Consider the following 17,036-nt stretch of genomic DNA (forward strand, 5'->3'; position numbering starts at 1 on the left):
ATGGATGGATGGATGGATGGATGGATGGATGGATGGATGGATGGATGGATGGATTGTTTTTAATGCATTTCACATTAATGTATCTCAAAGTGCTACAAACAACAATGAAAGCACAAAAAAAATCAAAGCAATAAAGAAGACTTTAAAACCACCAAATGATTAAATATATAGCTATAAACAGCTGCCACCTTTGGTTCAAAACACATGTAAGATTTGTACTATAATAACTGCTAAATAAAGGTTAGTTGCATGAACTCAAAGCTGGTTAATGTCGAAGGTCAGACATACAAGGAAGTCAAAAATAAGTAAAGCCCAGAAAAATCAAATTGATGCTGCCTAATGTTTTTATGTCTGAATTCCTTACTTAATTGATCAAGAATTTATCTAACAAAAATACGCAGTTACTATACTGTACCTAAGTAACTTTTTATTTGTACTTATTTTTCTGAGAACTTTTTACTTTTACTCACTATATTTGAACAAACATATCTGTACTTTCTATTTATTTCTTTCCCCAAAATGTCTCGTTACTCTATAAATATTTAAAGGACATGACATAACAGCCACAACAAAAGAGGAAATCAAGAGCAGGAAGGGAATCTGTCCAGTTTGTTTATAGAAATACATTGATAGTGACATGGATGAAGACAGGGGATCTAGAAAACACTGATTGAGGGATCAGATTCTCAAATGCAAGACCTTCCATATACATTTCCCTTAATTATTATTTTTCTTATTCAAAATGTTGATATTTAAAGTTCTCCTTAATTTTTCATGCTACAGTATGTTGCAGCATGAGTGCTGTGAATATCAGAACTCTAAAATTCAGCTTCTTATGCAGGACTTCTGTTCAGTTCAGTCTATATTTTCCTGTCTAAAAACGTAATTTTAAAACAATTTTTTGTATGTTTTCTCTGCTAACACAGTGAGCAAAAGATAAAACTTAATATATTTTCTGTGCTTATAACTTTTTTATAGGAATATGTTTTATATAACTTAGTTTGCATCTTTTAAAGCAAAAACTTCATTTTTCTGTTGAACAATTTAAAACTTTAAGTAAGTAGAGTAGTTTAATCTGTACTATTTATTTTACAAGCGTGTTATTTGGACAGGTAAGTAAAGATGTCAGTATACACCTCTGCTACTAACTCTTTAGCTCAAAACAGAGACAAGTCTAAACTAGAGCCGTGCAGAATCTATACAGTGCCTGGATCAGATATCGGTGATCCAATCAAGTGCACTTTATATGAGTCTATTATTTCTTTGTTTTTACTGATTATTTGTAAATAAATAAATCACATTTATAGCTGTGTACCATCCTGATAAACCTTTAATAGAGCAATACCTCACTTAGTCTGTCTCTATCTCTTTAGGTGGGGAATCTGGGTCTCCTCTTCATGCTCCTCTTCTTCATCTTTGCTGCGTTGGGAGTGCAACTATTTGGCGACCTGAGTAAGGAAGCGTTCACGGTTTAAACAGACAGCTTAAGATAGATGTGAAGGTCTTCATTTTTTTAATACCGCTCAGTGTTCACAGGCAGGCATTGAGCCTTCCCTGCTCCACTCTCAGGGTTTAATCTACCTGATTTTAATTGCTTTCCAGGATCCTTTGTTAAAAACACCACATTGATCTTACTAATTGTGTCCCAGAGCTTTCAGATTAATAAAACAGAATGAGGATAATTGTTCCACTGCAAAGAAAAGTCATGGATTTAACTGTCTTGATGTTTCTGGTTTCCTCTCTGTCCTTGTCCGCAGTCTGTGATGAGAGCCATCCATGTGAGGGTCTGGGTCGCTACGCTAATTTTAAAAACTTTGGGATGGCATTTCTGCTGCTCTTCAGAGTTTCGACTGGCGACAACTGGAACGGCATTATGAAGGTCAAACTTGATGCAAAAGCATGCTGTACACTAATTTCACTGACTTACATGTCTGATAATGCTCAATTATCTCTAATCTAAAACTGAGTGAACGAATCGCAGCGCAGGAGGTGGACCCATAATGCAACAGCAGTTTTCTCTCACCATACCAGTCACCATTGAAATGGCAACAGATGTCTTCATTTTTTTTGTATTAGGTCTCAGAAAAGTTATTTATATTGTTTAAATTTCAATAAATGGCAACAATAAAAGCTTTTCTTTGAAAAAAAAAGTTAGTTTCACGTCCACAGCTTTCTTATTGGATCTAAACTGTTTTTGCTAGCTCTCTTGGTCCCGCCTTTGTAATCAGGCTCTAGTCACTCCTTTCCAGACTAATATGCTGTTTTTGGCTAATTAGTTGGCCTGGTTAGTATTTAATTGAGATTAAATAATCTTACATTATTGTTAAATGGACAAAAAATAATGCATGGCTCTTAATTTCTTTAAAAAATGTTACCCACTGTCTTAACATGTTCCTCCAGGAGGAATAAATTCTAGAAGCGAATGACTATATACCAAAACGCTGCCAATGCAGCATTAAACAGAAGCTGTAAGTTAGAAGCACATTCAGCAGTCGTCTGAAACATGTCAAATACATTGATATACCTTGGAGATAAGTTCTTGATAAGTTATGCAGGAGTTACTCATATGTTTTTGATAAGCTAGACGCCACAACTTATGAGTAACTTTCTCGTAACATATGTCAATGATCAGAGAACTTACCTGTAACTTACATGTCTGGCATACGCTGGTATACTCAACATACTTGCCGTATGTTGATATACATATACAAAACGTACCTATAACTTATCCAACGTATGCCAGCATTTTTGACAGATTTTTCATACGTCAGGCATACTTTACACTGGTCTATATATCGTCAAGGTGTGACAGGGTGTTTTAGGTTCCTTAAACCTTTTCACCAAACTATTTATAATTTGAATGATCTGCATTGTACTATTTCTGCCATATATGATAGCCAAAGAGTCACGGCCTCTTTTCTATTTGTCTTTTTTGCAACAAGCAAAGTGCAAATGGCACTTCAGTTTTTTTAAAAATAGTTTCTCCCTAAGACAACTGCAAAGGCCATATATGTATACAGCATATGTATACAGCATTCCACCAGAGCTGTGGATCTCTACAACTCCTCCAGAGTTACTATGTGCCTATTATGGTAATTTTCCATTATTAACAGATACATGGAACCAATTATTATTTTTAGTTTCTGCTCAGATGTGTTTCTGAGTTTTCTGAAAGTCTTGCTTAAACCGAAACTTCTGAAAACTGCTGGGGTTTTTCATCCTGATTCTTGCAGCCTTCTCTGGCTCTCTTCTTTTACCACAAGCATGACCTAAAGCCAGAAAAAGGGCAGAAGCTACTCCATAGGAAAACCAGCCATGAGGAGGATATTTCAGATAAGCAGAAACAAGGACTTATTATCAGGAGTTAAGGGCCATTTGATGCATACCAGGTCAAGTTGTCATTTCCCAGCATTTTAGCAAAGGAGAACACCTAAAGATTTTGCACTGCTATGTGTGTTTCTCAAAATACAAAACATTTACGCTTGTGAAGTGAAAAAAATTTAAATGTTTAAGATATAAAAATACGAAGCAAAATGACTTAAAGAGAGTGATACAGTAGTATGTGCCACGTGATGAAGCTGATGATTTGGACTTCAAAATTATATTAATAACATTTTTCAAAGATGAAACAGAAACTGACTATTGGCAGGAGGTTATTAGTAATGATTCTTGGTTACATCTTTGGGGGTAACTTAATTATATTGTTGTGTCTGCATTAACATCAATGCATTATCAAACTACATAAAAAATACTGTCCTGGGACTTATTTATGTTTTGTCACCCTTTTGCAGGACACTCTGAGGGACTGTTCACCAAACAATGGGACGTGTTACTTCAAAGTGGTCTCTCCCATCTATTTCGTCTCCTTTGTCTTGACTGCCCAGTTTGTCCTGGTCAATGTGGTCATCGCTGTTCTGATGAAGCACTTAGAGGAGAGCAATAAAGAGGCCAAAGAGGAGGCAGAGCTCGAGGCTGAGTTGAATCTGGAGGCACAAATGGAGGAGGCAATGGCATCAAGATCGCCCCAGCTCAACCCCTTAGCCTCTGGCATAGACAGATTGAGCTCGGAGGATTCCCCGTTCAGGTCATCTGGAGGAGGAGACATGGAGCAGGAAAGGCAAAGTCCTATCAACTCTCCCACTCCTGATATAACCAGAAAATCTGTAGACAGCGATGCAGAACCTTGCTCAGACTCACAGCTGCAGGTAGAGGTAATTTATTTATTCATTTTTTGGCATGTGATTGTGTTAGATTGTGTTGGTTTGGTTTTTCAAGGTCTTACAACAGCCATTTTTTTCTGATTGATTAGATATCATCAATAACAGAACATTCTGAGAATCAACAGGAAAGTTTAAATCTAAAGACTAAACGACAGATTTTTACCCAATTCCAAAATGTACATCCTTTTACTAAATGTCAACATTTACCAACATTTACATATGTATAGATTTGGGGGCTGCACAGTAAAGCAGTGGGTAGCACTGCTGCTTTGGAGCAAGAAGGTTCTGTATTTTTCTGCATGGAGTTTGCATGTTCTCCCTGAGCATGCGCGGGTTCTCTCCAGGTACTCTGCTTTCTCTCACAGTCCAAAAACATAACTGTTGGGTTATTTGACTTCTCTCAGGCCCCGTCAACACGAAGCTGAACCCTGGCCTAAACGCACAAATTTTTCACCAAACCAGCCTCTCATCCATACGAAGCCGGCGTTTCAGGGGTCTGTAAACGATCTTTTTTTTATTCAGCCTTCAGAGTGGGAACATTTTGAAACGCCGTTTTCGCGTTTCCATCTTTAAGCTCTAACCGCATATTTTTTTTTACACGCATGCGTCATAGCGTCGCCTCTAAACACGCATACGCGACACAGTATCACAACAACAATGGCGCCGTACTGTGTTGAATGGTTACTGCTCATGCTACTCACCCTGCTGTCGGGCTTACAACAGAATCTTCTTCTTCTGGAATATCTCCAGGAAGAACAGAGCAATATAGACGACTTAGTTCAGCACCTGAATTTGACTTAACCACGAAAATGGACCCGCAGGGCAACCATGTATAAATATTAGTGGGCATGCCCAACATTTCGTCGCCTATTTTTGCTTTGGCACCACAGCGCCACTTATAGGCCTGGCATACATTTTGCAGCGTTTTCATGCATTCGTGAGGACGCTCACATTTATTTTACGTCTCCGTCTTTACGACAAACGTTCTGGAAAATATTAGCGTTTCGTGTTCGTTTTGACTTCGTGTGGACGGGGCCTCAATTGTCCTTAGGTGTGAGTGTGTGTGCATGTGCAAGTTTGTGTGTCTTTGTGTTGCCTTGCGACAGTCTCACGACCTTTCTAGGGTTTATCCTGCCTCTGCGCCATAGATTGCCGGAGATAAAAATTGGATGGAAACTAAAGTTTTTAAAATTCAGGGTTTAGTTACTCTTTAATGTAATGTGCAAATAAACTACCGCATGCATAGTTTTACGTTATTCGACATCCTGATTTTAACTGCAGGCCTCAGTGTTTTATAGAGATTGTATGTGACATACGAACACAAAGGAAATCAGATAAGACACAAGATAGCTTGATAGCATTTGTATTTAGCCTTCTCTGATCTAACATCCCTAAACTGAATAAAGGAAAACCAACTGCTTTCAAAAGTTATGCCGTTGGTTAATAGGGTCCACCTGTGTCTAATCTAGCCGCACCAGTTCGTTAGAATGATTTTATTTTGTTGGATCAATTTCGAATGGCTGTTTAAAACAAGCAACATGATTCACTTCATCTGGTTTGTGGCTTTTCAACTGTGCTCCATGTTTTAATAAACTTCTGTTAATGGTTTAACGAGCTGTGCTTTTGTCTACCAGGGTTGAAGATTTTCGACCCTGTATCTTGATTTGAATTTAAGGATTTTAATTAAAAGCAAAGTTAGGTTATAAAATGTCACTTATTGACACTCCATAGAGCACTGTTTAATCCACAATTTGATAAGTTTATCTATAAAGGAGATTTTGAACCAGTGTTTAAAAAGGGGGGCGTTTACATAACGATCCCTAATTCAAAACACAGACTGCCATACCATGGCAATGAGCAAGACTCTTAGTCTAGAAATACCTGCTGGTTATTCCAAAAAGTTGCCCACTGCTTCTGAAATGTTGCAAATGAAGAGGAAAAACTTTAATAATATGCACTTTTGCAGTGTCAATTAAAGGTGATTATATAAGGCTTAATAATACACCTAACAAGAAATGGCTTTCCACCTAAAGAAAAAGATTGGGAAAAGGAAGCATTATGGCATTTAGATACGTTGCAGGAACCCAGGAATGTATCCTAGATACAAGCAGAACTGTTTTTGGGGACTTAATGACAGAAGGATGACTGTTATTATTTTCTATAAGTTAACTCTGTTAACCATAGATACTTCAAAAACTACTAACTCTTTAAGTTTATATTTTTACCTGTCTTAAAGAGGTTTAGTTCAACTCTATGCAACTTATTCTGACTCATGCAGCTGATTAGTTTGTTATCATCACTTCCTCTTTCATGTGCGTATGTGTTTGAGTTTGCCTGTGTTTGTGTGTGTATGTGGCTGGTCCCTGAAGGCAGCATGCCAGTCAGAGACAGGTCACAGTGCCATGGGAAAGCTCAGCCACGGGTCTTGTTGTTCACTTCAACTGCTATTTCCAGACAGCAGGGGGAACTTTCTGGGGATAGGAAATCGAGGTCTTGCTATTGTTATCTTTCCCCTTTTAAGAAGCTACCCATCTCTCTCTGCTCCTCTGAGTCTTTCACCAAAACCTCCTTTCTATCAGCTGCAAGAGCAGAACTACAGTGTTGTAGTGCCCCTTGTGGGGTTGAAGCTCAGCACATGCATGCTTTTTTATTGTTGTCTTTACAGCATTAATAGGTAAATGTCTAAATCATCATCAAATTCTCCTGTCTGAATATTTGCTTTGAGTTGTTTTTTATTGCATATCTGATCGATCATATTATTTCCTTTCTTTTTAAACTTTATTTTACTTCATTTATTAATTTTTCTGTGTTTATATATGTATATATCTTAATATACCTATCTTGGCTTTCACTAATTTCCTCCAGTTTTTATTTTTCCTTTGTTTTCTTAATCTTTTCTCTCGTAATCTCCCCTCCGATGTCCCAGTTTGTGCAGGGGAGAGCACTTTTTGACTCAATCTCCCTGGTCATCCAGGGCTCTATGGAGGGAGAGCTGAATTTGATGGACAACCTGTCCGGCTCGATCTGCCACTTCTACGCGCTGCCCCCCAGGCCCAACAAGCACAGCAGAGACAAAAAGGTCAATAAACACCAGAAACCCTCTAATCACTCACCTCCTCCTCCATGCTATACATCCACTGGCTTATTACACAACTTGTAAAGCTTCACAGCAAATAGTAAAGGGAAATCCTATTAGCCAAAACAAAACACAAGCACATAAATGTTTTTTTTTTCTATTTTCATCCTTTAGCTAATAATTCACCTGCATCCCTCTTTTAGTGTTCTTCAGTGAAATCAACCGTTTTTGGGGAGCAGTTAATTATCTAATGTAATTTTAATTTCATACAAGGTTTTGATATGTTAGCTAAGTGTATTTATACATATTTTATAATATAAATCTCCTGCATTTAAATATGTCCTTAGGAGTACCAAACCTTGACTCTCTGGTTGATAGTTCAGTAAGTATTACTGAGGCCCTGTGCATATATATATACACATGGGATAACATGAATATTTTGAAAAGTGAAATTTTATTCAATGTCTTTCGCATTTCGTGTCCTCTGTCCGACCGAGATTTGGTAATAAATATTACGATTTTCAATTATTCTTCCTTTGTAGACCAGATATGTATTATTAAATGTATAATCTAAGTCCTAACAAATGAATACATACAACTGCTGCCTTCGCCATGATGCTTAACAAAGAAATAGTTTTTAATTGTAGTTTTTGTTATTCAATTTCAAATATGTGCTCCAAAAGTTATATGGCAGAGAGAACACCTTAGAAATGATGCCCTTTTTGGCCTAGGTTTGCTTTTGCCCTGCTCTAGATCTGAGTTTAAGTTTTGATATTAATAATCCTGACTGTAAATTTGTCACTATTTGATAATGCAGCAAAGAGATTATAAAATATTTTGCTATTCTGCATGATGCTTTTCTTAAAAAAAGAAAAAAAATCTCATTAACTAGAGCCAGAAACCACATCATGTGATTAAAGAACATAATTAATCCGAGAAAAGGGAAGAACTTCCCTTAATTATTAAAGTATACAGTGATTCACATAGTTAACCCAGTAATATGCAGTAATTGGAATCCAAATTATGGGTCGATCTGGTATTTTGAGGCAATTGCCTCCCTTTACCTGATAGAAATGCATCCCACACTAAGTTGCAAAAAAAACATTATGCTCGTATTTGACCATCAGCTTAAAGCCGCTGCTCCAAATATTTTTTGTCAGTTTTTTGTCTTACGGTTTCAATTAAATCTAAGACAAATATGTAACTAATTAGATAATTTAGCTTCTTAATAGCACTATACTTTCTGAACAAAATACCATGGTTGGTTAGTGTCTTTGTTGTTTTTCTTACATATTATGACATACCATTTACTTACCCTAAAATTGACATTGTCAACTTCCAAAATAAATTCTCTGAAGTAAATCTGTTAATGAATACATTGTCATTTTGCCTAAACTGTTAACAGGATCGTAGATATACGTGTAGAACTTCTTTATAAAGCTTGTCATACTCCTTGGGGAAAGTATGCATCCAATGTAATGTTTACCTTGCAGCCCTGCAGTCAGTCATCTACATTTTTGTTCTGGCATTCCTCCACAATGAATATTTTTCATTTATTCTCTACCAGCCGCGTTGCCTCCTGCAGTGCCCGCCACCTCCCATAAGTGCAAAGATCACATTCCCTCATTTTGTTAAACGTATTCGTTCTTGGAAAGATTTTGTTTGCAGTCAGGTTTGGTCAACTCAGAAACACTGGTTGATGGCTCCCTGTGTCTCCACACCTCACTGTCACTGTCAATATATCCGTTTGTAGCTGTGACACTTTGCCTGTCTGTATAGTTGATAACCAGCTTTTCCTGTCAATCAGAACAAAGGGATAACACTCACCCAAGGCGCTCCTCTGGCCAGTATAGAGCAAACCTTCCAAGAGTGCAGGGAAACAGCTCAATCAATAAGCAGTATGAAAGTGAATAATACATAATTGTGCCTTTCCTTTGAAGGCAAAGGTTGGACTGTTATTGTATGTCATCACTGCAAAATCCCATCTGAAAAAAGCTTTGAATGGATTTTAATTTAAGCAATAGATGACAGAAGTTGTACTTCTCTGTAGCATTTTTCATCTGGGTAGTTTTTCACCCATTTCTGGTTCTGCTTCTGTCTCTTTCGATTAGTTTCTATCATTAATGCTTCTTTAAGATCAGGCAGGTGTGTACAGACACCTTCAGAATTGAGCTATTCTCTACAACACTTTTATAAAAATAAGTAATTTGTATTCTACTTGTTTAGACATATATGCATTCAGATCATATTTTAGTCCTTCACAGCTCATCCTTATAGTTTTGAACTACCTAGAATTTTCTATTTCACATGAATTTTAAGATTGTTTAAAATACTTGTGTTTGTTTTGTTAACTGCTGTCCAAAATACAAATTAAAAATCATAGTATCTGAAATAAAAAAGGGTTTCTTTATGCCCTGCTGGCCAGTTATAGTGAGCCTTTCAATGCACAATGGAACAAGAAAAACAGAATAACCTGTTTTTTAACTGAGATATTTTGGTCTGTACAAAATGTTACTTCTTTGAGTTAAGTTACTATTGTGAGATTCAACAGATGGAAGCAAAAAACCCTGAAGATTATATGACCATCTCTGTTACGTGAAACAAAATGCATCCAACAGACAATTGAGTTCTGCTAATGTCTATTAATTGAGAATAACTGCTGATGTTCAAATAAATGGAACATACAGTATGTGACTTTTAAAACGAGAAGAATAGAAAATTGTTCAGCAGTTCTGACATTAAACTTTTCTCTGCATGAAGAAAAAAAGATGGTCATTATGCCCTCCAGCAACCAAAGTCTATAACTATCCATGAGAACAAATCCATTGCTCTCTAAGAGATAGTTCCTTTTACTATAAGCTTTATTTGAAAGGAAGGCTTCAGATCAAGTCTTGAAAATAGACAAGGTGTTTGACTCACAGACTGAAATTTGTAGTTTGTTTCAATGGATATGAGCCTTATAATCAAATAATTATGCTTCTGTACTGACTTACAGCGCTAAGCTACAATAATGACGATTAATGATATCACATATGTTGACCATGTGATTCAATAAACATTTTCAAAGGTTCTTTTTACAATATTTATGAATCTTCTTATTATTAGAACATCAAGAAAGTTAAATATCACAAAGATGTTTTTTTTGCTTGAAACGCACAAAAAAAACTGGATGATTACTCTTATTTTCTATAGTTGGGGGAATTGTGTTGCCAGGGGAGACACTTGCAATAAAATCTAAATATCATTTGTCAGATCTTAGGCCTACACCAGGTTTTTAGTGATCCCTTCCACTTCAGGTTTTATCCATTTGTGTTTCTATAACTGTGTCATTCGGAGTTAGCGTTGTTTTTGTCTCTTCCTGCCTAGATCCCTCTAGCCGAGATGGAAGCACTCTCTCTGGCTTCAGAGAAATCCTGGTCCCTAGCTCTGACAGACGGCTCGGCCCCTGATGATTTTAACCCCCTCTTTCTAACCGCCCTGGAATGCAATGTACTGACAGTTTTCTCTTTCCACCTCTTCATTGCTCTTCCCCGTGCTCCGTCCTACAGTGGCTTGTACTGTCTCCTTCCCAGGGAACCTTCACAGCAACTTGTACTCCTACTACACAAACTCCTAAAAATTTGTTTGACAAATAATTTAAAAAAAAATCCTCGATCCCTAGCTTAATGCAAGAAAAGAAACATAACCTAAAAATCTACCTGCAATAATTGACGAAGGCTCTCTGTATACTCAGAAAATTATTGCCATTTGGATACAGCTGATTCTGAGCCTTAAGCTGTTTTTGAGCAACTCAGGTTTTTGGCAATTAAGATTGTTCTAATGCACTAAATTATTACAATTATCCTGAATGGATAGCCATCCATTAAGGTGGAAACTCAACATGCAATGACAAAAATAATTGATGTCTACTGAAAGATACTAAAGTGGAACAAACAGGCTACTGTTCTCCTATTCCCAAAAAAGTTTTTTAATCCATTTTAGGTATAATCTTATCTTATATTTACATTCCTTAAGCAATTTACAGAGAAAATTCTGTTAATAACAATAAATATTGAATAATTATGTGTTAAATTAGGTATGACTCTTACAGTACGATCACTTTGATCAATATGACCACAGTACATAATGTATACACATTAAAAATATTAGAACAACACACACTTAGAATGTAATCATATAACTTTTCAAAGCAGAATTCATTCAGACTATGACTAAGTTTGCATAATCATTATCATAATAATATATGTTACATATATTCATTAAGTCGATATTGATATACACTATGTTGCTTAATATCAATTATAGTATGATTCTACTCTCTTGATGCAGATAACCAGTCCATGTGTTCATCCATCCATCTTTACATACATACAGTGCATGTATTCACTGTGTTTTCTGCTGGTGAGATATTGGAAAGGGAGATTGACAGCTTTGATGAGACATTCCTTTTCATAAGAATGTGTACATGTTCAAAATACTACTTTTAAAAAATATATTTTGCAAAACATAATACAAAACTCTGACATCAACTATTATCTATATATGTATCTGTCTCTAGTCATTTCTGATTATTACTTATATTTGTCCATATATTTTAGCCCATTGTAAATTTTGACATCCCTTCATCCATCCGTTCTTTATCTATCCTTCCAACCATCTGTCTGTCCATCCATCTACTTTACCACTTGTCAATCAGGGTCAGAGAAAGAAATATGGGTATCATGGGTAATTAGGTATAAAATACCCCACTTGTCATTCTGATCAATATTTCTCATCTACATCAAATTCGATTTAGATTGCTCCAAGTAAGGATGGAGCCCATCCTGGGACTAGAAAGTACATGAGTCTGCTTTCACCTGCATGTGACCTGCATGACATCAACATGTGGGCCCAAACTGCACAACATGAACATTGGGGCCCAACCAACAGTCCCACACAGTGTTGGTTGGATCTGGTCAGGCTTACTGCCTGCAGGCCCATGTTAGATTGAGCTAGAATACTGCGCCCAGTCTACACTCAGCTACACTCACGAGGTAACCCAGGTTAAGCTCTACTGTACACATTACAAATCTGGGACTCCTCTGATCAAATCGGTTTGAGCAAAGGAGGGAAATTCAGCTGAACCTTTCGGCCAAAATTTGGTTCTATACAGTCAAGCTAAAAATTGAAATAGCACAACATGGCATTAGAGACCACAACAACTAACTCTTACATGCTCTTACTGTTCCTCATTTAAAGAAGAAGTTGGGGATTCTGACAAAATTTATGTCATAGCAGCAGCTATGGTTAAATCCCCCTGCACTTCTATGTTTATTGTGGTTTAGCTTTAGGCTCTTCAGCTCTTGCTTTTATTAAAGCTATTTGCCTCTAAACCAGAGATAGGCAATGTTGGTCCTTGAGTGTCCTTGCCCTGCATATTGTGCATGCATCCCTTCAACACACCTGAAACAAATAAATGGTTAATTGAAAGGCCTTTGCTTAACTTACTGACATACCAAGGAGGAAATGTGGGCTTTGGTTTCAGGTGTGTTGGAGCAGGGATATATGCAAAAACTGCAGGGCAGTGGCACACAAGAACCAACGTTGCCTATCCTACCCTAAACCGTAGTGCTGCAACGTGATTGGCTGATCCGTTTCAAGTTGAACTCAAAAGGTTTAAGTGGGAGCACTAAGTGATGGATTCTTGTTTGTGAAAGCACAAATGATTCAAGAAATTTGTACTGTGGGGCAAAAGCTAGATTACTTGGAAAGGACCCACTCTTTCAGTGGGAAAACAAACAAAGCAACATTGCTTTAAGCTACAGCTCTTTTAGGAATCAAATCCTAAACGAAGCGCTAGTTTCCACTATTTTTTAGTTAGTACACTTTGACTTGGAATACAAACACCAGTGCCTTGTAATGGTTATGGCTTTCTAATGAATATTTAGCAGTGCAATGCATTTCTACCACAATAACACACATTAGTTTACAGGATGAATAGATTTATTTTTCTGCTCCCTGCAAGCCAAAATAAACAAAATCCAAACAAGTGTGGAAAGACAGAGCAGGAGTAAACAGTAGCAATTAACAACAACAAAAAAAACCTAAAACATAGAGGATAAGAAAGTGTTACATTCAGCATATTAGAGCTCGATTGGCGTAATGATAAAATGTCAGTGGAAGGTGAAGGAGTCGTGTAGAGGAGTAGCAAGTAGCCTTGAAAGTTCGTGGTGAAGCTAAAAATATGCTTAAATTTCTCTTTTTCATTACATAATTCCAGCCTAATGTTCATTTTTTTCGCTCCAGTCTAGTAGGGTAGTACACCGCCTCACCTGCCAATTAATCAATTTCTGTTTTAACTCTACTCTGTTTCTGTTCCTCTTTCACACTGTCAGCTTTGTTTTTACTCTGTGCTTAAGATGTGAGTGCACGTCTCTTCTTCAAGTTTTTTTTCTGCGCGTCTCTGTCCGTACCATCTTATGTACCCTGGCATAGAAGTTTTCCTCTACTTAGAGCTATTTTGTTTACGTCACTGTGATGTGTTGCAAGAACCTATAAAAATCTGTTGTTGATATCAAGTGATTCTGTAGGGTCACGCTATAAAAAGGTTTTTTTATACAAAAAGAAAATATTTTGCTTCATAAAAGTTTAAAGATCCTGTGTTCTCTGTATATGCTAATAATCATGGTCTTTATGTGCATGTGATGTATCATAGAGGTAACGGCTGTAAATGTGCTAATGAATCTGTGAAAATGCTTGAGTTAAGGAGCAGCCATATCCCATTAAAGCTTAAAAGGATCCTGACTTTCTTCTTTATGTTTACAGCCCGAGCTAAGAAAGGACAAAGTGGGGCGCACTAATTCTCTGCCCAACAGCCACATGTTCTACCCCCCACACCCCTTTGGCCCCTCCTCTCCAACTTCAGCACAGCATGTAGCACAGTCAAGAGAGCCCCAGCACTTAGCGGCTAGTCACAGGGCCAAATCAGGTAGAGATCTTAACTACACTTTATGCAACTTGACATTTGCTTGGAAAGCTGCAGGTAATGTCCAGTGAGGTCAACACCTCTGAAGTGCAGTAATTCTGTATTCTTATTGGCTATGTGTACAGGCTCCAGAGACTCGGTGCATTCACAGCCGGAGAAGTTTTCCCAGCAGCTGACCATCTCCCACAGCCACTCAGACTCTGAAAGCATTCCACAACAACCTCCAACAGGACGCACACTCTGTCGACAGGTGACTATGTTGGCCTGATCCTCAGTCAGTCAAAAAAGTATATTTTGTTACTAGAGATTTACTAAGAGATTTGCTATGACCTAAATTGAGCCAATTTTACTATTAGCTGGACCTTTTAGTCGGCCAGCTTGTTAGCAACTAAACTAAAGATTGTTTAGTTTTTATTATTTTTGCGAAAAGACCTGTCGATCTTTGTTATAGAATTTGGTGAATATATAGGACTAGTTGCATAACTGTTTTCTGCATCACTGAAAAAAAGTGATTTTCTGATTTAGATTAGTTCTAACTCATCTAAACCAGATGCATGGCTCATTATCTGACCTCTGCAGAGCTTGATGTCATACTAAGGAGATAATTTAGCCTTTTGATCCAGATGTTTTGGAGAAGTGTTGGATTTCATAGTTGCATTAGACAATAGATCCAAATGACTAGAGTTGACATAATCATATTAGGTGTTTAACTCATAACTAGTTTCTTCTAGGTGTGGCAAAAGTAAGCTGTTATGTCACTAAGGATGTAAGGAAACAATTGATAATTTTATTTCACAGTACTTTACTTTTGAAATTTCTCAATAAGTTAATAAAAAATGTATTGTTGTAATATTAAAAGTGAAAAAACATCCATGTTGTAAAATAGATTCCTCTTCCCACTGAGGAATTCCTGTCAATTAGTCTTTGACATGGAATTTGGTTTCTATACGTATAATATAACAACTAGGTAACAGTTCTCTGCATCCCTGTTACAAGTGTTGATTTGTGTTTTTGTTATTATGAAACCAAATTTTTCTCTCTGCTCACCATTTCTTCTCTTAAAGTGGCACTAAATGCGCATCGACAGTTTAAAGCTTCTCTTGTATGTTTTTAACTGATCCACTCTCTTCCCTCTTTCTTTTCTTATGTGCCCCTCATGATTTTCCTGTTATTTTAAAATCGACCTGATCTCTCCATCAATCGTTGCCGTATCTGTTAACCTTTGACCTCAGCTCAGTTGGGCCCACAAACCGCCCGACCCTGAGCTACTGCTCAAACACAGATACTCCTGTTTCTGAAACGGTGGTAAACATACATTAAAACGAAACGCCTTTCAGAAACACAGGACTATACAGATCGACATATGCCAACTTTTTTCAACCCCTCGTCCTTCATTCACCCTTTTTTTTTTTTTTTTCTTACTGATCTTATCATCAAATTTCAGAGCATTTCCTGGATGTGTAGCAGAGTGACTGAATGTAACATAGGTGTAAGGTGGCTAAAGAAAATAAATAAATAATGCAGAGAACTTTTTATACTTTAAACAATACAACTCAGGGGATTCCTTCTAAACTGCAAGAGCTGTCCACATTCATTTGGGCATTTTGTATTCATATTAATATGATAGTAGAGCACCAGAGAATTAATTATTTTAATATTACAAAAAATATAAGTTACAGGGTGATTATTGTAGTCCACTGCTAGGGTAAGTTTCTCAAATGTACATATTACTAGGAGTTGAATTGAATTGTTGAGGCTGTAACACTTTTCTTTGACCACTAGGTGTCTCTGTGGTCACACTGTTTAAGGCTAATGCAGGGATAGACTACTTAAAATGCTCAGCCCTGAGATTCTTGCATGCTTCACTCTCGCTTGCTTATCGCCATGGCTATAAGAGTTTGCATCATTATTTACCTGAGATCTGTCAGGGTTTAGTAGGAGTCATGAGCTCATGAGGTCATTCCAGCTGACATTAGAAACCATTCCTTCTCTGCAGTGGTTTACATGTAATGTTTAGTCTCTGTCTATTGGCCTCAGACCCTGTGAATGGCTCAATGCAGAGGTAGCATCTGGCACAAATGTAACATGACTTTTTTTACTTTAACCACTGGCAGTTTTTGTTTTCAGGGTTTTGTTTTCAATGGCAAAGATTGGAAGGTCATTTAGTCTGTCTGTCTCAGCGCTCAATGTCTCTGCCAGCTGTAAACAGGACTACTAGGCATTCAAATTGGAATTTAGATTTTAAGTCTATAAGACATCAGAGGAACCTGATTTGTTGAACATCAAACACTAAGTGCTGCAAATAAACAACATGTTTTACAGTTTTCTAAAATGTCTCCCCTCCTTTGAAATAACATTTTGGCTTAATGTTGAACCCTCTCAAACAACCCAGAAAGTTTTGCTGGTGAGATAAATATCTCAGTCCAATTTCTTAGGAGACCCACAGGGAAAGTTCTGTAAAGAAAACATGTCAGACTCTGACCAGGTCAGGCTTTAATCCAAGCAGACTCAACAGACCAATCTCAGGCAACCACTTGTGTCAGACGTTGTTTACCCAGTGTGCATTTGACAGTCTGGACTAATGAAACAGAACAACAGAGTGGGGCCGCTGGATTTTCCAGTGATATAGTTCACAGCAGAATGTAGCAATCGACTGGACAGGGAGCTGTGTGAGAACATGCTGGCCAGACAGTGAGCTTTGACACAGACTGCTGCTTCTCATCCTCATCAACTTACACTAACTGCTCTCCCTCCTCTCCCACTCACCCCCCCACCC

General features: G+C 37.3%; 1 protein-coding gene across 1 annotated transcript in view; it reads left to right on the forward strand.

The window, feature by feature from the left end:
- LOC107095399 (voltage-dependent T-type calcium channel subunit alpha-1G-like) overlaps window positions 1-17,036 on the forward strand; it is a gene marked incomplete at its 5' end in the record, with an annotated part of 85,339 nt that overhangs the window by 66,156 nt on the left and 2,147 nt on the right. Inside the window, 6 exons of the mRNA XM_015391480.1 lie at window positions 1,374-1,452; window positions 1,758-1,879; window positions 3,792-4,205; window positions 7,147-7,299; window positions 14,101-14,263; window positions 14,386-14,510. Coding sequence (XP_015246966.1) covers window positions 1,374-1,452; window positions 1,758-1,879; window positions 3,792-4,205; window positions 7,147-7,299; window positions 14,101-14,263; window positions 14,386-14,510 — 1,056 coding nt within the window. The remainder of the gene's footprint in view (window positions 1-1,373; window positions 1,453-1,757; window positions 1,880-3,791; window positions 4,206-7,146; window positions 7,300-14,100; window positions 14,264-14,385; window positions 14,511-17,036) is intronic.

The sequence above is a fragment of the Cyprinodon variegatus genome, unplaced genomic scaffold, assembly GCF_000732505.1.
Source record: "Cyprinodon variegatus isolate N-32 unplaced genomic scaffold, C_variegatus-1.0 Scaffold544, whole genome shotgun sequence".
Taxonomy (NCBI): Eukaryota; Metazoa; Chordata; class Actinopteri; order Cyprinodontiformes; family Cyprinodontidae; genus Cyprinodon; species Cyprinodon variegatus.